General features: G+C 36.5%; 1 protein-coding gene across 7 annotated transcripts in view; it reads right to left on the reverse strand.

Annotated features, from left to right (window-relative positions):
- Positions 1-26158, reverse strand: part of Zbbx (zinc finger B-box domain containing) — a 96659-nt gene that overhangs the window by 62863 nt on the left and 7638 nt on the right. For 5 of the 7 annotated variants that reach the window (XM_059265486.1, XM_059265487.1, XM_059265485.1 and 2 more), the window contains exons 2-7: positions 23614-23733; positions 21238-21351; positions 18096-18186; positions 10560-10608; positions 10068-10177; positions 6965-7060 (exon numbers count right to left, since the gene is read on the reverse strand). In XM_059265486.1, coding sequence (XP_059121469.1) covers positions 6965-7060; positions 10068-10177; positions 10560-10608; positions 18096-18186; positions 21238-21351; positions 23614-23681 — 528 coding nt within the window. In that variant the 5' untranslated portion in view covers positions 23682-23733. Of the gene's footprint in view, positions 1-6964; positions 7061-10067; positions 10178-10559; positions 10609-11870; positions 11890-12891; positions 13194-18095; positions 18187-21237; positions 21352-23613; positions 23734-26158 lie in introns of those variants that run through there. The other 2 variants (XM_059265490.1, XM_059265491.1) reach the window with 2 other exon arrangements.

Genomic DNA, 26158 nt, shown 5'->3' on the forward strand with positions numbered 1-26158 from the left:
AAAATAAATAAAATACTGAAACCTGGGGAAAAAATTAATGCTTGAAACATCACACAAATAAGGCAAACTGATCCCTAATTATATATGTTGCAAAACTGGCTGATCTTTAAGAGGTAGAAAGTAGATGATTATCGAGAATGAGTAAAAATATCAGGAGTAGGACTGTAGCAATGAAATAACAAGGACTTTCACTTTGAGCTGATAACATGTTCAAAGTTATTTGGACCAATAATTACACATATTAGCAAGAACATTAAAATCTACTGCTCTCTACGTCTTACATGAACATGTCTATATATATGGATTATAGCTCCTCTGTGAAAAACAATCCTATCAATTGTCCCCAGAAAATATCTTTTATTGGTCTTCAGTCTATTTTTGAAATTCAGAGTGGGTGATCAAACACTTCATTGAAATGTTGACCAAGCATTCTTCCTGAGTTAAACTGTCAGACTTCCAACGCTTTTACCAAGCTGCTCTGGGCAACAGGCAACTCAGAAACAGGTCTATTGGCTTGCGGGCGAGACAGCATCAGTGTTTTTTCTGAGAGGGGCCCTGTGTAGGATCCAGACAGAAGCAGAACTCTGCTTTGTGAATACGCTGTCTGGCTTGCAGTTCTTATTTTCCATGGAGCCAATCTGCACTCCAGGGCTCCTAAGGCCCCACAGGGGATGATATATCAGTTACAAAGCTCTCTGCAGGTAGGGAGCTCAAGTATCTCAGCCATCTGTAGTTATTCCTGATAAAATAGAGCTTGCCTATTAGAGGTCATATTTACTGTAAATATGTTCCATAGATACTTTTTCCTACTTCTCCAAAAAGAACTACAAACTTCACAAAAGGCCAAATTTGACCCAGAAGAGGGAAAACTTTCATGAATTTTTCACTTATACTTATTAAGTTATATTCTTCATCTAATTTTAGTTAATAAATTCTTTAGCTTTCAAAATATGGAAGAAAATAAATTTTTGCTACCTAAAATACTGGTTTATGTTATTTCAGAAATTTAATCATATCATTACAGATTCATTCACATTTTTATCCCCTTAAAATTTGACTTATAAGTGCCAGGTACACGTACTGAGAATTCAGTTATGAACAGATCTGATACATGTCTTACAGATTTGGAATTTTATCAGAAGACATGGAAGAGTGAGCAGCTTATAGCAATAAAATTTTTAAAAGTCCCTTAATTGAGTTGGCAAAAACTGATAAATGGATTAAAGGGCAATGAACTTGGCCCTGTAGTGTAGGAATAAACATTATTCATACCCAAGAAATAGGAAAAAATGGCAGTATGCAGTTGTTGCATATATTTTAAATATTTTACTTTTCCCTGAAGTAGAGTATTAATATTTATAAGTAGTAAATTTATATTACTTCCAGGATAATTTTGTAATTCGACTATAAGATCAAGTGAACATGTGATAATTCCCTTTGAAGGTAATTTCTCGGTATCTACATTGTTCTACTTTACTGATGACTTCAGGACAGTGGTTCTCAACCTGTGGGTCCTGACCCCTTTGTGGGGGCACATACCTGCTATTCTACATATCAGATGTTTACATTACAATTTATATCATTAGCAAAATTACAGTTAGGAAGTAGCAACAAAATAACTTTATGGTTGAGGGTTACCGCAACATGGGGAGTTGTATTAAAGGGCTACAATATTAGGAAGGTTGAGAACCACTGCTTTAGGAGAAGATTTTGAGCAAACTCAACTCTGTTCCATTTCAGATCCAGATTGGGAAGCATTACAGTGTAGACATCCATCAACCCTCTGGGCAAATTCTACCCCACAATGGAAATTTCAACAATTCCAGGAACAGCAATAAGTTAATTTGTCTTAACTACCTTGGCACAATGGCAGTTTTTACTGTGTCTGTAATATAGCAGCAGTTCCTGTTTACACCTTCGCACTTGAATACCGACTTCTCAGTTTCTATGCACTGACCTTTAACAATTCTGTCCTTCCCTTAAACAAAACCAATAACCGGAGCTATGAGTTTACTCTGAATTCTATATTGTCATGAATCAAGCTCTCCTCAAAAACAATTATAAAAATCTGTCTTCCAGAGTTTTTCTAGAGTGTTCAGAAAACACCAAGTCTAGGCAAGAGAAGAAAGAAAAGCAGGGCAAGAAAAAACTCATCAATGCCAGCTACAAAAAGAGAGTTGAACATGATATACGGCAGACCGGGAAGGAGATGTAATGGGGCAGGCTCTTCTCGATCCAGGCCGTTCGTTACTGTATGTACGAATCTGTGCTAATTCACCTCCCACTTTCTTTTCAGGGAGAGCATTTGAGACAAGAAAAAAAAGAGAGAGAGGGTAGTTGTCATGGCCACCAGACTTGGACTAAATTGAAACAAGGAGGCTGTCTGAACGTGGAGGCGGGGTGGGGTGGGGGGATTATGCTATAATCTGCGTGTCTCCTTCCAGAATTCATTGACATCTAAACCCCATTTGTGAGATGCTGAGGTGTGGTACCAAGTTAGATCTTTACATGATGATAATGACTAATTAAATCGTGCATCAATAGCTTATCTTGGAAGTTTGTTTCTGTCCCCTGTGACCATGTGACCGTCTGTACACCTCAAGCCTCTGCAGTATCTTGCCTGCCACAAGGCCCTCCTTTACAAATGCAGCCTCTCAAGTGTGGGCCTTGTAGCCTCCAAAACTGTGAACTGAGTAGATGTTTATTTCCTATAAATTATCCAGTCTGTAGTTTTGTGTGGTATCAACAGAAGAAAAATAAACCAGGCCACCCCTTAGAAGTAGTGTTAGAAGTGGTAGATGATATGGGAAAGAAGATTCTGGAGAGGGTCTCAATGATACCCATCTGCAGCAGTGTTTCAGCAGTCAGGGAAGGGAGCACCTAAGCTGTAAATAAGAGAATCTGGGAGATATGCACAGTACACCTATAATATGGGTGAGGAAGGCAAATGGCCTTTATTAGACCACTCTCTAATTATGATATTCTCCAAAATGACTAATCATGATATCAAAATGTATCATCTTAAACATTAATGGAAGTTATAAGGTGAGCCTAAAATCTGGTAATGGATGTTGTCGATTTAAATATATAATGAAGTGAGTAAGTATAAATTGTATTCTAGTACTGAGACTCATTTATTCAACAATTATTTCCCTGTAAGTTTATCTGTACAAACATATTTTCCTAATTACACCCATGCTTATGTAACACACCTTCCTATGGAGACAGAAGGCCTCATACAAGACAATATGCAACTCTGCCGGATAGTCTCTTCTTGCATTCATAACCTCTGTGCTTCTGAGGTTTCAACTTTGTAGTTAAGAGAATCTCCATTCCAATTAAGAAAAGGTACTTACTATAATCTATCTATTAATGATTTACTTAATCCAACCTCCCCTGTGCACGTCCTACTTCACAGTAGAATCCTTTTGTGTGTTTTCTGCAGCCTTCTAGTCTCTCTGATTAGTGTTCTCCTGTGTCTGAGCATATTTTGTTAAAAAGAAATATGAATGCTTGATATAATAAGACCTTATTTGTTATTTAGAAAAAAAAAACCTTCAAGTCTCAGTACTGACAATTTTTCTAATTAAAGAAATAGAAGTTTATAGTTTTCAATTGCTCCTGTACATTTATACTTTATGCTTCACATGACTAACTAACTATAAGGGTTTGAAAAAGACATGGAAACCTAAAATGTTTCAATAATTGCCAAGCATAAATAATCTAAATCAAATAGAATATATTTTAAATTTTTGTTAATCCGCATAAAAATGGTAATAAACCACTTGATTTCAGTATTGTAGGAATTTTCTTGAGTAAAACTAGATAATGCCTTAAAAAATATATGTAATGACTAAATCACAAGACTAATTAGTCTATAGACCAAGGATTTATATGGGTTAAAAGTATCAACATTAGCTACATATTATAAAAACTACAAAAAGTATCACAGAGTAAAAAATATGAAAATATAGTAAATAGCTATTAGTCTGGAATGTGTTCTCCTTAGATAGTAATGTTATTTCTACAATGCTACTTAATATTTTCCAATCAGCTATCTCCTCCAGTTCTCAAATTAGGTATAAATTCAGTGGTCAGTGAAATTTTATGAATGTAATCATTGCCAAAAAGATGAATACAAAAAAAAACCACCCAGTTTTTCTAACTAATAATATCTACAAAGATATTCAAGTTATTTACCAATTGGTAGAGAAGTTCCAGAAAAGAAAAAGAAAAAAAAGGTGGTAGAAAGCATGAATGCACAGGAAACAACAGGGGAGAAGAAAGGAAGGAGGGAAAAAGGAGGGAGGGAGGGAGGAGGGAGGGAGGGAGGGAGGGAGAGAGGGAGGGAGGGAGGACCAGGCTTCCCAGGACTCGTCCCATGTAGCACCTGTATCAACTGACCGGAGGGCAACAGGAATGATAAACCATAAACTCAGAAGAGGATGCGTTCTCAGTAGTCATTTGACAGCACTTTGGTATGCATCAAAACCCTCCAAGGAGTCAGGGTTGCTTCTCATACTCTTCGATTTGTATACAGCATGAAATTCATCCATTCTAACTTTTAGAGACAAATGTGTCTTCTTCAATTTCAAATTCCGAAGGAGCTTAAATATCATTTTACTATTTGTGCCTTGACAGCCTTTCCTTCTCTGCAATCAAAACTGGAGCGTGCAATGCCAGCAGTATTTTATGTGTTCTCATCACAAAAAGAGAAGGGGAAAAAGAAGATGGTGGACGAAGTGACTGACATGTTCATTGGCTTGATTTGGGTAGTATTTCTCGAGGCACATGTTCATGGAAACATCAAATGATCTTGAGCATATGCTACTGGAGTCTATAAATTATATATTTTATGAAAATTACATAAAAATGAAAAAATAGCCTACAGATTACTGTAAATACTCTGCAAAGATACTATTGAGACCAAAGGAAATTTACATTTTAAAACAAGTATACGCTAGTTAAAAAATGTATATCATTTAATATATACATAGTAAATGCTTTCCTACTTTCTTGATCAATTCTACACTTAGAATTTCATAGGATTCTGACATAAAAAGATCAGGTTCATCTAAATCCAGTTATAGAATCCATTTCAATTATTCTGATGGGAAAATTTGGAACAGAAAAAAGTTCAGTGTTCAGAAGTTACTCTCTAGTTTGGGTTGGTTTTGGTAAGCAGGATTTGACCCACATTACACCCACATAGCTACAGAGAGTCATATCATATCAAAGTCCTGTGGAGGGTGTGTGTGGGAGTGCGTGGGGGGGGGGGATAGGGGGGAGGGAGAGAAGAGAAGTGAGAAGACAAAGGAAAAGAGAAGTCAGTTTGGATACATCAAGAAGATCAAACACTAAAGTTGAAGTGCTGCGGTTCACTCTGCATTGTGTCTCCATTCTAAAGCAACATCACATTTCACCTCACTGAGTAGTGATTAAAAGCAGATAGTGGATGAATAAACCATCCAGTGGGAACCTCCCTGAAGGAACTTACAGTGAGTCCATTGGACATTTACCTTCACAGGGATGAATTCCATAACAGTTACATCTTAACAATTAGACTTCCTTTGATAAATAAATTTTTATTTCTAGTGGTATTCAGTTATATTACCCTGAAATAAACAGGGTAGGTTTTTTCCCCCCATGTTCTCCATCCTTTCTGTTTGGGAGCTCCAAAAACTGAGTGTCAATTCGAAAGTAGTGGACTGAGGAAGAGGTGGTAGCACATTGGATAGTGTGCTTGCCTTGGAAGCCTTAGACCTGAGTTCAATCTCCAGCACACACATAAAAAGCCAGGCATGATGCAATGCATTTGTAAATTGGGTACTGGGGAGGTAAAGAAAAAAAGATTACTAGAACTCCTGGGCCAGGCAATATAGCCTAAGCAGTGAGCTTGGGCCCCTGGGAGAAACAAAGACACAAAAAACATGTTGAAAGCTCATGAAGAATGATGGGTTTCCCCTAGTCTACACACACACACACACACACACACACACACACACACATGCACACACACAAACTTTGGCACATATGAGGCAGGTCTATTAGATGCTTTGTATTCCTCATCATTATGGGTCAGCATTTTTTAGGAGTTAAACATATTTACATTGAGATCACATATAAAGATTTGAACCTCACAAAAATGTCTTCAAACACAAATTTGATCATTTCCTTTTCATTCTCTATGGCTATTGAAACCTTTAATTATTAAGTCAGGTCTTTCTCATTTTATTTCTGGGTTCTTACCAGCAGCATATTAGCAGCATTAAGCTATGTAATGTTACTGCCTAGCATAGACTCAGCTAGAAGGTACTACAGAAATTATTGTCAAATAAATTTCTATAAAAGGATTTAAATTTATGACAAATGAATGCAACATTAAGTGTAACTAGTGTAATACTATCTCTATATCTAACCATATTTATTCTTTAAGTATGAAAGTTTTAAAGGCATTTATCAGGATTAAAGTTGAGGCATTTTACAAACTAATCAATAGATTTAACAGAATAAAACAAAAGGTCCTAGCATATGGAAAGAAAAGGACACCCTTAAGATATGAGCTTATCTAAATGATAGTGCATGAAGACAAATAAATGTTTTCATAACATGCAAGAAAACAAATTTCTATTCACAAACTAGCTAGAAATCATATTTGAAATAAAACAACTGTTAATTTAAAACTTTGTAGATAAAAAATATTGTCTAATCTTAATATTGTAAATTCAAAGAGAGATGCATAATCTGAGGATTGTAATGAAGCTAAGTATTTGGGGAACTATATTTAAAAACTTCAAATAACAAAATAGAATCAGTGAAATAATTTCAAGATACACGTCAAGACTGACTATATATAACATGATTTTATAAATTAATGTAAATTTTCCTGAATACTAGATAATAAGATAGTTTTAAGTGCATTTATGGTGTAACATTTTAGGAATGAACTCTTAGAGAGTCCTACCTGTATAAGAGTTGTTCTGTGGAACTTTAGTGCCCCCTTCTGGTGCATTTTAGCAAAGCATCCTGAGCAATAGTCTTCCCCACATTCCAGGCATACCTTTAAAGATACAACACAAAGACAGCGTGACTTTCAGAAAAGATTTCCACAAGGATGCTAATGTCCTTGTATTTATGCCTCCAACTACACAGATGTTATTAGAATGTGCTGAAATGCTAAAATGTAACACCGAAAAGCTATTTACTCTCAGAACAAGTAAGCGCAATAGCCATGGTAGTGTTGGCTATACATATTATATGCATGTGTACATGCACCATTATATAATAACCATAAAACAACTAACAGCATCCAGTCAAGCTCCTTGATCTGGTTGAAATAAAACAACATTATAAATTAAAACTCTCATTTTATAACATGTTTTATCTTTATGCACATCAATACTAGTTGGTAACAATATATAATGTCCCTTCCAAAACTTTCCAGATACTTCAAGGAATATATTCTTTTTTCGGTCATCCGTAAAATATAGTTTTGAAAATCTTGTCAGAACTGTGCACAAAGAAAAAAAAACAAGATGTGGTATTTCTGACTACTAAGATGGTCCCAGGCCAGTTTATCTTCTTGCTTCCCAGTAGTACAACAATGTAATGATTGAACTGTGGAAAGTTTGGGTCTGTAATGTGCCTGTAACCATGGTGTTGTTAGGGACCATTGCGAGTAAAGAGAAGAGGAAATAAAACTTTATTGTGATTGTAGTTGCTATTATGCAGCTGTAGCATTGATTGCTTCAACACCTTCACAGTGTGCTGTGCTGTAGTATAAAGAAATAAGAGCCTTCATTATTTTCAGTTCGGCCCAGGCTGAGAACCGTAACTGGAAACATGAAGAAGAAAGTATATGGAAGAATGGAGAGTGTTAGAAAGTCTATGTCAAGAAATAATACTGATTTCAATGGTCAGTGATTGACTGAGTGAATATCAGTGTTTATCATGGTTGAAATCTTGAGCTTTGAATGTTATTGTGGCATCACCATTAACCTGTACATCCAGGCGGATCCCCAAGTGAGACAAAGAAATCCCCTTTATTTACAAACTAATAAAATCTTTAATAAATCGAATATTTCAGATGACTGAATGGTCTATTGTTAATTCAGTACATTTTCAAAAGTGATTAAAAACATACAGCTGGAATTTTTATTTAAGCAGAAAAAAGAAACACCTCTATGAAGTCTTTCTAAGAAGTCATAACAAAAAGCCCCTAATTATACAATTTTAAGTGCCAAATAAATGTTAAAGATATAATTTTACATAGCTATATGATAGTATTATTATACTAATGACTATTTCAAAATACATTTTGCCCAATTTTCTTGCACATACCTGCTAATATTTCTCTGAATCTTTCATAAACCTTTGGCAGTTCCTACCACATAATATGAACCAGGGAACTGAAAATCAGGTTCAGCATATAATTCTAAGCCAAGTATTTATTAACAGTTGTTTAATGAAAGCAGCCCAACAGATATTTGTAGACTGGAAGATCAAAGCCAAACTTGCCAAGTAAGCTCACATATTTTGTTATACAAGGATATTTGGATTTAAATTGGGTTAAAATGACTGCCAACTAGAAAATCTTTTTAGGCAGTTTGTGCAACTGGCAGCAACATACTAAATCATAGATAAGGATTCCATTTTGCTGCATAGTTTCCTCAATGATAAAGCACCAGGGTGCAATTTTTAAAACTATCTGGTTGATTCGGCAAATTCCAGATCAGCTGTATTCACTTTCAGAACTCATCTAAATCTAATTAAATCATCCACATATGTCAGATTAATAGGTAAGTTTCCTCTCTACTTCTAGCATCAAGAAACAGCCTAAAGCCACTGAAATATCACTTTAAAATTAAATGTTTGGAAGTGTTGTTTTTATCAATATTTTAAATACATAAAGTCGTAAGGTGGCAGGCTAATGACAAAACCATGTTCGATATTATCCCCTTTGAGTATATTAGACACAATGGCGAGCACTTCATCAAATTATAACCATCCATAGCTTTGTGGCATAGGCCACAGTTGGGAAATCATCTGCAGAAGGACTCAGTAATTTACTAAAGGTCATGTACTTCATAGGGAAAGCTGACATGCAAAAGGCCACATTATAAACCACTTATCCCTATCTTGATACAACATGTAGGATATGAAACATACGGAGAATGGTGTCAGAGGTGTCCATTCTTTCAAAATTATGACAGGACATTGTATTTACTATAGAGATATTGTTGCAAGTGTGTGTGTGTGTTGCTAGTCATGATAGAAAAGAGAGAGGATAACACTGTAAATGATACCATTAAGCAAGAGTGAGGGGATGATGTACAGTGGCTATGTAGAGATGTTAAACTTGTCTGCAAGCACAGAGAGTAACAGTAATGAAAAGGAGCAGCATATGTTGTGGAATATATAACTGTGTATTTGTTTATGCCGAGGAATATTACTTTAACTGTGTAAAGGCGTGTTACATTTGTTTATCCTGCATTTGTTTAATGATGTAAGGATACGTTACAGTTGATTATGCTGCATTTGTTTAATTATGTAAGGATGTGTTGCATTTGTCTCACCTTGCCTGCATAAGGCACCTAATTGGCCTAAAAAAGCTGAATGGCCAATAGCTAGGCAGGAGAGGGATAGGCAGGCAGGGCTGGCAGGTTGACAGAACAAGTAGGAGGAGAAGTCTAGGCTTGAGAAGAAGGAGAAAGAGAATGAGGGAAAAAGAGAAGGACATGCCCTGGCTGGAATCCAGGCAGCCGCCAGCCAGCCAGACACAAGAAGCAGTGAAAGTAAGATACATAAGGAAAGAAAGGTAAAAAGCCCCAAGTCAAAATGTAGATGAAGAGAAACAGGTTAAGTTATAAGAGCTAGCAAGAAACGAGCATAAGATAAGGCCAAGCATTCATAACTAATATTTAGTCTCCTTGTGGTGATTTGGGAGCTGGTTCGTGGCCCAAAAGAAAAAGCCTGTTGTAAGCCTAGGGCTGTGTAAGCAGACTCAGTAGGGAGAGGTGTCTAAGGGACCTTGACAGGTCTATCTTGGTTGCATGTAGTGTACTTACAAGGAGAGCAGCTTTGTTCTCACACTGTCCACAAACTTTTCTTTTAGTCTTGGGCTTTTCACTTCCAAAAGAATGTGCCATTTTGTAATTAACTAGTTGTTTCACTGGTGCTAGAAGAAAAAAAAATCAAGATAATCAGTTTAAAGTATGTTTTTTGTTTGTTTTATTTGTTTGTTGATTAACAATGTAGCAAAACTATGAGCATTTATTTCCAAATGCTCACACAGCACTGAAGAATTAGCTGCATAATAACTGGATGCAGGTAAGTCTGATCTGTCAATTCATTGTAGAGCCTATAGCAAGCCCTGCTAGCCCTCATGAGTAAGGGCAACATGCATCCACTTCTACCTGTTTTGCTTAGACCCCTTTGACCTGAGGATTCATCTCTACACAATACTGACATTTATACCTAATATATGTGAAGATCCTATATGAATATATATGATATATGAAGAGCCTTATCTGTAAGATATAGTACAGAAAGCGGCTTACCTTGAATCTGTTCTTTTAGTAACTTTAATTTCACATTTCCAACAGGGAGCTGCAGTAATGAAATAGATGTTATTTTCCAGGTACATATTGTCTTATCCAAAGAAAGTGTAATTATTAACAAAATGTTAGATAGCTATACCATTTGGGTACATGTCGCATAAACATATTATTTGAGAATGTAAAACTAAAAGATAATTAAATGTATATATAAACTTTTAATTTCATTAAAAAGAAAAATTAATAAATATTGTATATATAAACCATTTCTGGTTCCGTTCCCTTATTGATACAGGGTCTCACTATGTAGCTCAGGCTAACCTCTAACTCATGATCCTTCTGGCAGTCTTCCTGAATACTGACATTACAAGCATGAGTCGCCAAACCCAGTTTGTAGACCAGTTTTTACACAGCATTCCAGGAATATTTTCCTTATTATAAAAAGTTTCAGAAGTGCATTTTCTTGCAATTATATAATATAATTGGGGCATAGCAAAAATTACTATATGTCAGCGTGAACTGATTTGAAGAAAACACTAGCATCAAAACTGCAAAGGTTTAGAAGTCTCTTCCTCCTTCCAAAGCATACTGTCGGGTATTTGTAAAAACTGAATCTGTACTGGATTCTGACTGAACCACTCTGTTCACAGAACGGCAGAAACCAATGGCATTATCTTATTTGTACAATTTAGAGAACCACATTTCAGCATTGTGGTCTTTCCCAACATATGTATTATTTATGATCCCTGACTTTCTTATGTGACTGCTAAAATATACTTGAGAGCATAAGAGCCAATACTGAGTATTTCAATATAAACAAGCCCTTGAAACCGTTGGATCTTAACATTGTAGGCAGCAAAAGAGACCTGCCAATTGAACACATTTGCCTGGGTCTTATTAAAACCAGCATTTTAAGTACACAGAGAGCCCAGAGGATGGTGCGCATTTACATAGACACTGTCGAATCATGCCCAGCTTTCAATTTGCAATTTGCATGCTCAATTGCCCAATTTGTACATGAAGATATGAGAACAATGGCCGTCTCTATATCTATGGCTGTACAAACTGCAGTCATCTTTGAAAATTTAGGCCTAATTATTCTCTGTGGTTTTGCTTCAAAGATGCACTTATTGTTCATATTCTTTGAAGTAGCTGTTCAGATGTTTTCTGTACCAAACACAGCAGAAAAGGAAATAGAATTGAAATGATCAACTTTTGTATGAATCACACTTTTATTTTTTAAGTTGGCAATGATATACAAGTTATAGATAATTTAACCTCACTTTTTATAACTGAATTATCCAGTATGATTACCTTAATGATGCAACTGAATTCTGAATTGCAATGTGATCAGCCTGGCAATGAGCTTCTTATGTCAGGAAAATAAAGTAGTTATTAGGGAAATTTCATAATTTATTTTTATTAACTATGAGTAATATATGTCTGTCCTATAAAATGTATCCATTTTTACTTCAAATTATCCAAATTACATAAAAATATGAGTGAACAAGCAGCTAGTCCCTAGCTTCAGTCTAATTGAATTTTGTCATTGAATCTGATTTTTATGTTTGAAAAATAATTGAGTGATAAAGTAGGGTTAGCCAATGGATGCAAATGCACACGCTCGTGTTTACATGATTCCAAGTATCTGAAACAAGAATTAAATATGCTAGAGCCACTGTTGCCTCGCTGTGCCAGAAGGCATTGAACAAGAGCTTCTCAATGTGGTTTAACTGGCTCTCCATCCTTAACATCTGAGCAGTTGGTGTAGACTCAGCTGTGGTCGGTGGTCTCTCAGACACCACAAATACCTGCAACCTCCCTGCAATGACTTCATGTGTCCAAAGTGCCCCCAGGGGCATTTTTTCAATGATTTCCACCTCCTGAAATAGTCCATCTCTGCTTACTATCTATATAACCTAAGGTTCCTTACGGATCTATAAAATCCTGTGTAAAAACCCACTTAACGAATTGTATTTTGTATCCTAAAAGTGTTTCACCCCAAAGTTCTTATTAACTGAAGCCCACTTTGGGGGTCAAAGCTTCTCTAAAATAATATCTATAGAAACTAGTTCATTATTGAGGGTTTGGGATTGTTGTTGTTTTCTCTTTCTTTCTTTTCTTTTGGGCAGGCTGATCTCCAACTCACTATGTAGCTGAGGATGACCTTGAACTTATGATCCACTTGCTCCATTTCCTAAGTGATGGGTGCCATCATGTCATTTATGAGGTATTGAGAATTAAAGCCAGGGCTTCCTGCATGCTAAGGAAGCACTCTATAACTGAACCACTTTCCCAGACCCACTAGTTTTACTGTTTCGCTCCCTTTACTCACTGGCATAGAGGGGGGAAGATCTGCATCTTTTACCCAGGGTGCTGTTTCACCACCATCACTCCGTCAGTTCCCGTCCACTGAAGATCTGCACTGCCTACTTATTGTTTTTATCAAAGTCCGGGTTCTTCTTCTACCCAAACATCAGAAATCTACTCCACATTTCTCTTCATCCCATTTCTGTTTAGTAACTCTATACTTCAGTGCCCATTTATCTGACATCCAGCACTGAAGATGCTCTAAAACTCTGGCAGCTGTGGACGTCTAAATGCCTCCACCTGCCCCACCATTGTGACCAAACCTTGCAGCTAGACATCATTCTAAATGACCACACCTTCAAAATTCCAAACATAGAGGTTCTCAGTGATAAATATGATCACTTTTCCTGCTACATCAGCTCTCTCATTCCACCTACTATTGTGATGAAATAATGCTATAAGGTTTTCTGAAAACCTATAGCGGAATAACCCCCAGGATCACACAGGACTTCTTAGCACTAAGTTCAGTCATTTACTGCTAAACCCCAGGCATGATTTCCACAGCTGCTACTCCAAACCTCCACTCTCAAGAATTCATAGCCATCCTGTTTCCTGTCCTTCACCTGAGCAGGTGCTGTCACATTCAACTCCATGAGGATGTTGATGTCTCGTTACAGTTTTCTATACTACTGTACTTTATCACCTGTCAAACCAAATCTCTAGCATTTGTGTTTATTTACACCTATGCTAATTTTTTTTCCTGTTTTGCCTGCCAGAGCAAATGGGTTCTCCCTTCCCCAGTGAAGGTGTCTTTAAGGAACCACCTTCTCAAAGACCACAGCGCCAATCATTGGTACTTCTGTCGTCCGCATCTCCAATTTCTCCCCTACCTGCACTCCCATTCCTCAACCTGTAACTGGCTGACTTGAGTCCACCAAACCCCAAGCTACTTAACTCTTCCTTGACCCCGTCTGTTGCTGGAGAATTTCTCTCCAGCTCCCGCCACCAAGTCCCGCCAGTTCCAGAGCCCACTTACAAAATAAACACACAAACTCTTATATTATTTAAACTGCTTGGCCATTAGCTCAGGTCTGTCATTGTCTAGCTCTTACTCTTATATTTAGCCCATTTCTATTAATCTTTACTTTGCCACATGGCTTGTGGCTTACCGGTACTTTACATCTTCCTTGTCCTGATGGCGGCTGGCAGTGTCTCCCTCTTAGCCTTGCAGGAAGTATAGGCGGGACAAGGAAAAGAATTCTGGGAAGTGGTAGGCTAAGAGGGAGACACTGCCAGCCGCCATCAGGACAAGGAAGATGTAAAGTACTGGTAAGCCACAAGCCATGTGGCAAAGTAAAGATTAATAGAAATGGGCTAAATATAAGAGTAAGAGCTAGACAATGACAGACCTGAGCTAATGGCCAAGCAGTTTAAATAATATAAGAGTTTGTGTGTTTATTTTGTAAGTGGGCTCTGGAACTGGCGGGACTTGGTGGCGGGAGCTGGAGAGAAATTCTCCAGCAACAAATGGCGCCCAACGTGGGGCGCCAGATATTGGTGAAATTATTTAGGCCACTCCACGTAGTTAAAAGGAGATTTATTTAATGGCGTAACTTACAAATTAAGGGATAGGTAGGTCGCGGGGTCTGGGGAAGGTGTATCGCAGTCCAGCGGTGTTCTCTGGAGCTCTCCTCTGTCTACCTCTGCAGTCGGTCTGCTACAGCTTGGATAGCTTCTGTCCATTCTTCTCTTTCCTCTGGAGTATCTACATGAAATGTTCTCTCTATAACAGAGAGCATGAGACTCTTAATCCCAGGGTCGTGGGTTCGTGCCCCACGTTGGGCGCCAGATATTGGTGAAATTATTTAGGCCACTCCACGTAGTTAAAAGGAGATTTATTTAATGGCGTAACTTACAAATTAAGGGATAGGTAGGTCGCGGGGTCTGGGGAAGGTGTATCGCAGTCCAGCGGTGTTCTCTGGAGCTCTCCTCTGTCTACCCTCTTGGTTCCAGGACGCTGGATGGTGGAGGTAGACAGAGGAGAGCTCCAGAGAACACCGCTGGACTGCGATACACCTTCCCCAGACCCCGCGACCTACCTATCCCTTAATTTGTAAGTTACGCCATTAAATAAATCTCCTTTTAACTACGTGGAGTGGCCTAAATAATTTCACCAATACCCGTCGAACCTTCATGTGTTCTTGCTCTTGTGTTCACTCCAGTAATTTGTGCTCATGTCTCCCATTCTCTCGTTTTTTAAATACTAGAAATATACTGTTGCATTGATATCATGGTGGCTCCATAATTAAACCCCGGCCTTTTAATATTCTCATTTTTCCATATATCGACATTGTAATAATTCAAAGTAGACATATATAACATCTCTTATCTTGCTCAGAACGCTAAAAGTGACAAATGTCTTATGAATGCATAGCAGAGGATCAAAGTGATTGACTTACATGAGGAGGCCAAGATAGCTAAATGAGTGAGAATTTTAATTTATAAGGCTGATACAGAGCTTCTCGGCCTCAGCACAACTAACACCAAGGGGTCCTACAGTGTACTGTATCAAGTTCAGCAGCAACCTTGGTGCTGACGTCTTCACCAAAATCAAACAGAAAACCTCTATTGATGGTAACAAGTGCACAAATCTTCAGACATTCCCAAAGACCTCCAGAGAAACAAAACTGCCTCATTGAGAATCACTGCTCTCAAGTGAAGTTTCTTTAAGGTACAACACATTGGATGGCGTTAGCATCTCCACGTGTTCTAAAAAGGCTTTCCTTGCTTTTAATCTTCTAAGGAATCCTAAGACTATGGCTCCAGGCCTGCCCTTCTTTTATTGTCAGGCTTTCCTCACTGGAAAACTGGAAGATTATTTCAGAACAGGGCTAACAGCCTGCATTCAGAATTGTGGTCCTCATGCTTGACATTGAGCAAATCAGTTTCTTTCTCTGATGTGAAATTACTTCATCTGTGAAACCACAATTAGAAACTGACTCGGGAGAGATATAAGTGCTTGGTGTTAAAAAACGCCAACTAAGATAAGCTCCTGGCTGGCATAAAGTATACAAGTGAATATTAAATTCTGAGGGCTACCACACACCACACACAGACTTTCCTTATGTTTTAGTCTTTGTATCTCTCATTTATGTAAATTCTTAGGGATACATTTTCTCGCCCTTACCTATCACGTGAGAATTCAAGCAAAATCTAAACTTATACCACAGACTTTTCTTCTTTCTTCCTTCAAGCTCTCTTACTCTATAAAACCTGCACGATCTATTGTGTATTTGACTTCCTCTGTCTTTCCTTACTGTGTTTTGGTACAATGTTGTTCTTTACATTTCTCCTGTTTCCATTTTAGTTCAGAATCCTTTCGTATGACTTCTAAGGTCTTTTTACAGCCTTCTACTGCCTCTGCACCTCTGTAACCTTCTATGCCTCTCTGTCCACTGGTCTCCAGAGCAGTAAGCACACATAATGAAAATATTTAACAATGGGACTGGGAAGTAGAAAAGAAACACCTATTTTTATTTTGGTTTATCTTTCTCTTCATTTCCACAGCTAATATTATAATGTGTGTGCTATAAATTGGTAGGCACATAAGTAAATTGAAATATTTAATAATATTAAATAGGAAATTCATGTTCAAAGTCTATTCTTTTCTGCTGTATTTCATAATCAGATCTGGGTACACCCTACTTGCTTTATATTCTGTTAGTAGGAAAAGAAAGACCAACATAAATCATTCTTATAACCTTGAAGTCCTAGTGATCAAGTTCCGTAAGGGAAGAGAATCCCGCTGAAGTGAAATGCATCTGGATATCTGAGACTAGACTGAGAAGCAGCTACCTCCTTCCGGGTCTCCTGTATGGTAGATGCCTTCCACACTTCCCACTGCTGCCCTCTTTTATAATTATGATGTTTGTGGAAGCAAGGATTTTAACTTATTCTTCAAATATTTCCTTATATAAATGCATTAACTGAACTGTTTTTCTCAAATACACATATAAAAATGTTTAATATTGACTTTTACTAAGAATATTTGGTGTAACTTGTTTTCTCTATATTAGATGAGGACTTCCTTAAAAACAAGGAGTAAATCACTAAAAGTCCAAAGCAGCATGTTACAAATGTCATTACATTAAAAATCCGTGATCAAAACTTTGGTGACCACAAGCATTCTTTTGTTTTGTTTTGTTCTTTTCTTTTTAACTCGGGGTCTCATACCATCACTTAGGCCGGCCTTGACCTCATGGCAATCCCTCTGCTTCAACTTGAGTTCTGTGAGTACAAGAGTGAGCTACCATGACGGGTCACAGCCAAAACGCTTAACATATTTACAGTAACATCTAAAATGCAGCGCAGAACGGCACTGTGGAAATATAATGACCAGTTAAAAGTGGCTTATAAATGTTTCACCCCAGAATGAAAGAAACCGGACTCAAAAAACTGATGGCACTGTACAAAGAAATGCCTTTTCTGAAGCCAGAAAGTGCAGAAGTGCCGAGTAAGGTATTTGTTGGTGCCAAATGACCCAATGAAAGTTTAATGATAGGTATATAAAAATAAAGCACTGTGCAAGTTAAAATTCACCAAGTCATGGATGTTGTACCAAAGAAATCCAGAGAAAAAGCTTCCCTTATATAATAACGCCTAGCTGCTTGCAATCATAAACGTGATGCAATGTTACATTTTAGAATGTACAGTAATGATAAAGTAAATCTGTAGCTTGAGAATTACCATGCAGATTTTTTCCCCTTGGACATGTTTATTAATGAGAGTAAGAGTGTATGAGTAATTATTATTCAAGCAGAATACAACAGTATTAAGGAAATAAATAATATGAAGTCAAGACTGAAGCCCATAACCTATTGTATCATATAATATTAGTGTTTACTTCAATGTAGAACTGTCATTGTATTTTATATCTTTTAAACCTCAAATGAATGGAAAAATTGTGTTTGGAATTCAGAGGAAGGCAGCATGTAAAATTTCTCCTGAAAGTAATTTTTGAGAACCTTCTGAAATATTTAATTTTTAAAAAATAACCTTCTGTATGGAAGACAAAGCATGTGTGAATAATGAAAGCCACACAGTAACTTGAAGACTGTGAACATAAAATGAAGTTACTAAAACAATGGTAGATCCTTGAGTGTGAGAGCGAACACAAAATTTGAAAGCATGGTACGTGTCCTCTTGTTCAGAAAATGGCTTCTTTCTTACCTTAGTAGCATTCCCTTTACTTTGTGATGTTAGGTGTGACAGGTTACTCAATTTGCCGACACTTCCAGATTTCCAGTGATATCCACTTGACCTTCAATAGACATAAAACAAAACCTAATTACTGCAAACATCCCTCCTTTTAATGAAAACAAATATATTTCCCTGTTTTCAGGAAATAGAAATTTGGGTGTTAGTATGATAAACCACCACAAACTGGGAATAAGGTGTCAGCAGTGTCCTAGTTTATCATCAGTCTATCAGTTTTAATACCACTCCTCTGTATTTGTGACTTTTGTGGAACTAGGACTGAAAGTGAAGTGTTCAAACACAAGTAAAGAATTCCATTGCTTGGCATTTACAGTGACTGACTTTTACTAATTCATAGAAATGTTTACAGATGATCATGCAGTTCTTAAAACTAGGCATCCACAAACGAAAATGTAGAAAGAGAACAAATCAATACCCCTAATATACAGCAGCTCTGCCCGGTGATGAATTTCCAAAGATTTCAAAGGAGCTCCCACATTGGAAGTAACAGATTACAAAGAAGGCAAGCTGGAATTTTAAAGTTTTCAGAGAGGGGTTCATTGAGCCCCACAAAAAGCAGTTTTGAGGGTATAAAACTAAAGAATCATATTTCATTGAAAAACCTGCCCAATGTTATAAAAATAAACCCCAAACTGGAACTATGGGCCTCCCTTTTCCTGGTCAATGGATGGCAAGTCTTTATTTTGTCTGTGACACTCACTATCTATGAAACCTTAGGAGAGAATACTACTACTCTTAAATCTCATTCAAGTTGAAGAATGTTCTAAAAGACCATCTAGTAAATGCTCCACAGCTAAAGAAAACTCTTTCCTGGGTGCTGATTCCAGGAACTCTGATTTTCAAATGAAAATGATCATAATAAAAAAGAAAATTATCATTCATTGAAATGGCCAGATCAGAACTGGTAAGGTATTTCCGTCAGTGGAGCTATTAATTTACGAACATGAGGACTTGAGTTTAATGCACAGAATCCAAAAAGAGAGAAAGGAGGGATTCTATGAACAAGTGCATCAGGATCATGATGGGGAAACCTGCAGAGATGACCAAACCAAACTAGTGGGAACTCATGAAAGTTGGATCAATGGCTGTAGAGTCTGCATGGGACTGGACTAGGCCCTCTGCATGGTGAGACAATTGTGTAACTTGATCTGCGTGGAGGGTCCTCTAGTGGTAGAATCAAAATTCATCCCTGGTGCATGAGCAGGCTTTTTGGAGCCCACTACCTGTGATGGGACACCTAGTGCAGCCTTGAGGCAGGGGGAAGGGCTTGGACTTGTCTCTACTGGATATGCCTCCCCATGGGAAAACTTGCCTTCTTGTGGGCGGCAATGGAGGGTGGGTTGGGAGTGGGAGGAATTGGTATGTAAAATGAATGAAAAATTTTCTTAATTAAAAAAAAAAAGTCAGGCACTGTAGTCCCAATGCTAGGGAGGTAGAGACATGGAGACAGGTGGATCTCTGGGACTCTCTGGAGGCTTGGTGAGTTCCAGGTCAGTGTCTCAAAAGGAACAAGTGAGCCTCTCTTGAGAAATGATACCCAGGATTGTTCTCTGACTTCCACATGGTCAAACACAAACAGATATGCACACACAAATATGTATCTAATCACACATACATACACCAACATTCACAAAAAAGTTAAGTAGAATAAAAACATCAGTTAGAGGGAAAGAAATGACTAATGATCATTAATATTAAAACAGCAAGACATACCTGGTCATCTGCATGATAAACATTTGAAATGCCTTGATTAAATCAATGCTCTACTTATAAAGGAAAGTGTGTTTAGATTTCATGTAAATATCTTAAATAATTGAACTCTAAAAATGAGTATTGCTGAGACTTTAACAAATGTATTGGAATATTCATCAATGGATGAAATAGTTCATGGATATTCAATTTTGAAGACCAAAAAGAGATAAATTTAATATACAAAGATTATGGTGACACTTAAAATAACCAAATACATATGAAATGTATAGTCTTATGCTTTGTAGGAGATTGTAAACATCTGAAGCCCATTTATAAGGTAATTTACCCATGTTAAACACGATATAAAATAAGCATGCTTCTGAACTTAAAATGACAGAGAGAGGAATTTATCCAAAGATGCTATTGTATAAAGGCAAAAGTACATGTTGAAGTGCACAGGTCCATGGTGGCATTTATTTTCACAAAATACTGAAAAGTTAAGCCACTAAAAAACGGCATAATTCAATGTGTGCCCATGTGGTTAGTTCACTGACCAAAATATGGTGATGTGAATTATTTTTCATAACTTATGAATTAATCCACTTATAAAGATACCAAACACACCCACATATTGCCAGAAAGACTTGTACAAAGATGAGACATTTTCAGGAGAAAAGGATTTTAATCCTTAAATATTGCAAGGACTTGGACTGGTTGTGAGCTTAGACTTAAAAAAAAAAAAAACATTTTTTATCCTATAACTATCAGTTCCTCTTGACACACATCAGATTTATTGGTTAGTGCTATAATAAAAAATTAAACTAGCACAGGACAATATATAAGCATAATATTAAGGATATTTCACCAGCAAAATAAAATTATCATCTATTGTTTGCTGAAGGTGTTTTAAATATAGTTGCAGGTTTAAATAATTTGGCTGTAGTGTGAGGACACATTTGCTCCCTGAAAAATTACACTACTCAGCAATGCCCCAAACATCAACTTGGATTGCTGGTGTCTTGATTGCAATTGTTTCGTAAGAGAATCAAGTTTTCATTGCTTTCCTGTGCATTCCAGGCCATAAGTCACTGGGGACCTTAACATAATAGGCAACTAGGAAAAGAAAAAACGTTAGTAAACTAGAGGAAACAGAAGCCCTGATAATTTTAAAAATAGTGTGCTTCATGTAAGTGACACCAAAAACAAAATTAAAGGGAATTTTATATTTCTTATTCCTTGAGAACAGTTCAAAGCCATTGATCCACCAAGTGTTCTTTCTAAAATAACAAAAAGTATACAAAACAGTTTTCATATAATCCCATTAAATTAATAGCATGTGTAAATCAGTATAATATTAGGGAAAATTGTGTTTATTCTAAAATTCCCTGAAGTCTTCACTCACTTAACTTCTTCCTTTCTCTTGTTCCATGTAGATTGGAATTCTCGAAATTTCTTTTCCATCTTCTGGTTCTCCAGTTCTAGCTGAATTTTCTCCATTTGCAGTTCCTGAGCATTTCTGAAGATACATGATGTGAACAGTCATTTAATAGAGCAAACAAATAAACCTCGAGGCAAACAAATATTACAGAAACTTCTGCTCTTAAATTGTAGTTATTAGTAAGTTTTAAACAATGACTTAGTTCACCTGCTTTATATGTACTTCTTGAAATTATATATATATATATATATATATATATATATATATATATATATATATATATATGTTTGTTTGTTTGTTTTGAGACAGGGTTTCTCTGTGTAGCTTTGGTGCCTGTCCTGGATCTTGCTCTATAGACCAGGCTGGCCTCGAACTCACAGAGATCCACCTGGCTCTGTTCCTGAGTGCTGGGATTAAAGGCGTGTGCCACCACCACCCAGCTTGAAGTATATTTTAAAAAGTATTTGCTTGCTATCAATATTCTCTTTAAGTAATGTGTCTCTTCAAATCTAAAAGTGTAAAAACATTATTTGCTTTATAGAGGAACCGTGTTTCATACATGCACACATATCTGTGACAAATACAAGAAAATAATTTTTACACTGGCCTTTACTATATCACATAGTTCATAGCATAGTCGTTAAAACTGCCATTATTCATCCAGTCATCCATTTAATGCAGAGATGGAGATCACATCTGGAACCATGTACCTGCTAGGTAAGCAGTTTACTACTGAGTCATATCCTCAGCCTAAAAGAAGTATTTTCTTTTCTTTCTACATGAACTCATTCTGTGGAAACAGCAGCTTGAAACCTTCAATAAATGTCTATCATTATGTCATCCATTAAAAAAAAAACTGTGAGAGTGAACATCAGAACCAATGTGTGTCTCTTCAGAAAAAAACTCCTATTAATATTTTGTTGTAGGAGATTATCTACAAAAGATGTGCCTCTGTGTGTGTGTGTGTGTGTGTGTGTGTACGTGCACGCATGTGGCTGGCTATCATTCCTTAGGCACTACTCATATCTTTCCTTTTCCCTTATTTATTTATTATTTATTTATTGCCTTTCTTCCTTTTTCTGAAACGGAATCTCTCACTAAGCTAGAACTCACTAAGTAGGCTCAACTGACCAGCCAGAGAATCCCCCCTCCCCTGCAGGGATCTTCCCATCTCTGCTTTGCCCAGCACTGGTATTCTAAACATGTAATACCACACCCAATTTTTATCGTGTGGCTTCTCAGTATTGAACTCAGATTTTCATTCTTGCATTGAGTCATCCCCATAGCCCTAAGAAATTTTCTTCATAGTAGCTGAAGCTCCACCCTCCTATTAGACGTAGTTCCTGATTATTCTACAGCTAGAAGCCAACGCATGTGTCTAGATTTCATTGTCTATTATGAATTTAAAACTTTCCTTCCTTCATTGTGAATATTATGACCTGACCCAAACTAAGGAATAATGGAGATCAGAAAAGAGATTTAATGTACTGAGGTTATAAACCTTCACTAAAAAGCAAATGCACCAAGCTTTTGTCAACAGGTGGAAATGCTCTAAAGACACGAAATAATTAAAGGACCGTTGATCTGAACTAGGAAACTCAGAATCTAGAATTTTAAAAGGGTGGCATGTTCCCAGCACATCCTTAGTAGTATTTGAGAATACTTCCAATGACACTAGGTGATCTCCAAGGGAAACTGTGAGCACATCCCTTTAACACCCATGGAAAGCCACAAAATACTGAGGATGCTCAGAATCGATGCCCATGATACCAGAAGTATTTGGCTTTGCCGGGATGGATTTCCAAGTCCATTTAGAACATTCTTGTCAATTCCTAAAATGTTGTCTTCAGAGGTGTCCATGCTCAAAGATCTCTGACCTTAATTGACCCTTTAATTTTATTTTCTTTTTATATTATTAACCTTGAATAAAGGTTACAAAATGTAACCTTCTCTTATACTGCTTCAATAATTAATGAATCCAACTTTCATTTATAACTTCACACTTTAATTATTGTTAAAAAATAATTTTAGTCATAATTTTGAAAACTATTAGAAACCTTAAATTCACAAACCACGTTATTAAAATGACATTATCATTAAAGTGATAAAATGACTTTATCACTTTAACAATGTAATAGTTTATAAACTTAAGGTCCATAATATGAAAATAGTTTATAAACTTAAAGTCTGTAATATGAAAACACAGCAATATGAGAAAATAGAAATAAGGATTTATAAAATTTGACTTTTACCTTTCTCTTGTTTAAAAAGAAAAGAATAGTTTAAATTACAACATGCAGAAACTTTAACAACTACTTTACTTTAAAAATATGTACTTACTTATATTTTAGTTTTACAGAATTTCCAGGTTTTCCCCAGGGAATAACTACAAAATCTTTGGTGTTCATGATTATTTGTCTCTTAATGTTGTCTTAAGACTATCAGAGCTTCAGAAAACTTCTGAAAAATAACAAAAAGAGTAACCCCAGAGTTAAAGCAGTTACAAATTCTAAACCACACACATAATTCAGGAAAACGTCTTTGTTATTTTGCTTTGTTTGTGCGGTTCTGGAGATCGATGCTAGGGCTTTAGAAATGCTAAGCACATGCTTACTGAGCCATGAGCCCAATCCTCAGGAAAACTTTCAAAATCAAAATATTTAGGATGAGAAAGGTTCAAAGCTTGAACATCTAACACAAATATTTATGTACGTTAAATATGCAGTATGCATATATATATATATATATATATATACTATAAGACACATAAATATAACATTTGACAAAAACTGAAATTTGATATCTATGTAAATAACAAACTAAGACAAGCATGATGGCAGACATCTGAAATCAACTTCAAAGTCAGCCTGGAGTACATAGACATTCAAAATCAGCCTATGCCACATAGAAAGACCCTGCATCTGTAAAACAGAAAATTGGAAAATATTTAATTAAAAGGAAAGAATCGAGTACTTTGAATAAATAAAACATGTATTCTAGTTCTTTATATGGTTAAGAGGTTACAAAAATTGAAAAAGTAATGTATCTCATAATGTATCTCATTTGGTCAAGAACAGAAGCCATATTTGACAATAGTACCTTAAAACAGTATCATTTGGTGATGCCATAGCTGTATTGTTGGAAGACATTGCAGCCTCCCCAGGGCCTAGCAGCTTATCTCAATAGCTCCTCAACATGAAGCTCCCTCACTTCAGCAAAGCTTCCTGCTCTCTACCTGCCCTTTTCTGGAGAATGTCCCTGGGCCTGGAGGACTGACCTTATCTAAAAGATGTCTCTAAAACCAGATGCCTGATTCATCTTTAGCCTGACCTTTGGCACAGATCCCTGCCAAGAAGACTTGTGCTAGGGGCTCTGATAGAGGATCCTACTGCCACATACTAAGCCTTAGGATAGGAGCCTGCCACTTAATGCACACTAGGGTTTGTCCCTATGCTCCCCAATCCTATATGTTCCTTTTACTCTGGAATAAAATTGAGCTAATTCACCGAAATCTGTCTCTCAGAGGGCTGTCTCCATTAGTGTTCATGGGCCACTATAGCTTTCTCTTGACCCATCTGCCTCTTTCCCCTCCTGGCCTGGTGGCCAACAGGCCCAGAGGAAAAGAGGACCCCCACACTATATTAGTTTTATATGATGTTTTCACAATAACCAACCACTTAAATATGTATTTGTTGAAATGAATACCCATTTTTCACAATGCATAACTATTTATCAGATATTTAGTTCTATTTTAAAATAATAAACATGCTTAATATACTGAAGAATAAAATCCCTTAAGCCACAACTCAAATACCTTTTTTACGTATATTATTATGTAACATAAAAATTAAAGTGTGTAATAATTACCTAAAGGTATTCTGATATTTTCATATATATAAGAAACTTTAATGACACCCACTAAGCCTGGAAGTTAGAATATTTCAAAAACAATTCTCCAATGAGAAATAAATACAAAGATAGTTTTATTAACTCTGACTTAACCAGAAAAGCAAATTATTCAGAGCACAGTGCTTTCTGAGTATCTCAAATACTCAGGATTTTAAAATAACTTACTTTGTAATGCTGAATTATAAATTTATATGCACCACTACTATATTTCGTATCAATAAAAATTGTTAATATTCAGGACTAGCGATGTATCTCATAGAAAAAGTGCTTGCCTATCACGCACAAAGGTCTGGATTTGAGCCCAAACACGACATTTAATAGATGTGGTTGTGCACACACTCAGGAGGTGGAAGCAAGAAAATCAGAAGTTTAAAGTCATCAACAACTGTACAGTGAGTTTAAGGCCAGATAGTGCTATCAGGTCCTATCTCAAAAAAAATAAATAAATAAAATTAAAATCAAATAAAACCCTAAATCTCAAAACCTCTTTTTAAAAATATCAAAGTGGCCATAGTTCTAAATGTCCAAACTATTTAATGCTATATGTCCGGGACCCCAGTAAATACATACTAAGACTCTGAAATATTCATGGCATTGGACTGAGAGGTAAGAAGAGTCAAGGCCTAAGGATATTTGTTTCTGAACTCAAATGGCTTAAAATAAAAAAAGAGCATATAAACTTGCGAATAAAAGCCATATAATAAAGGAGAAATAATAAGGGCCATAAAACTTATAGAAATGATGCAGGAAAGAATTCAGGCTAAGTAGCATTTAAGTGAAGTGTTGAAGCAGAAGGGCTTGTAGATCATAACATCAGTTGAATAATGATTCTGTACTATAAGGAAAGAAAATAAGCTCTTGAGTGGGACTAATGACAAGTCCAGTTTGGATGATGAGCAGAGCATATGGAGAGAATAGAAGCCTGGGTACAGTGGGAGCGTGAAGCTTATGAGGAGACTGGCTTTTGTTTTATCAG

Source organism: Peromyscus eremicus, chromosome 6, assembly GCF_949786415.1.
Source record: "Peromyscus eremicus chromosome 6, PerEre_H2_v1, whole genome shotgun sequence".
Lineage (NCBI taxonomy): Eukaryota > Metazoa > Chordata > Mammalia > Rodentia > Cricetidae > Peromyscus > Peromyscus eremicus.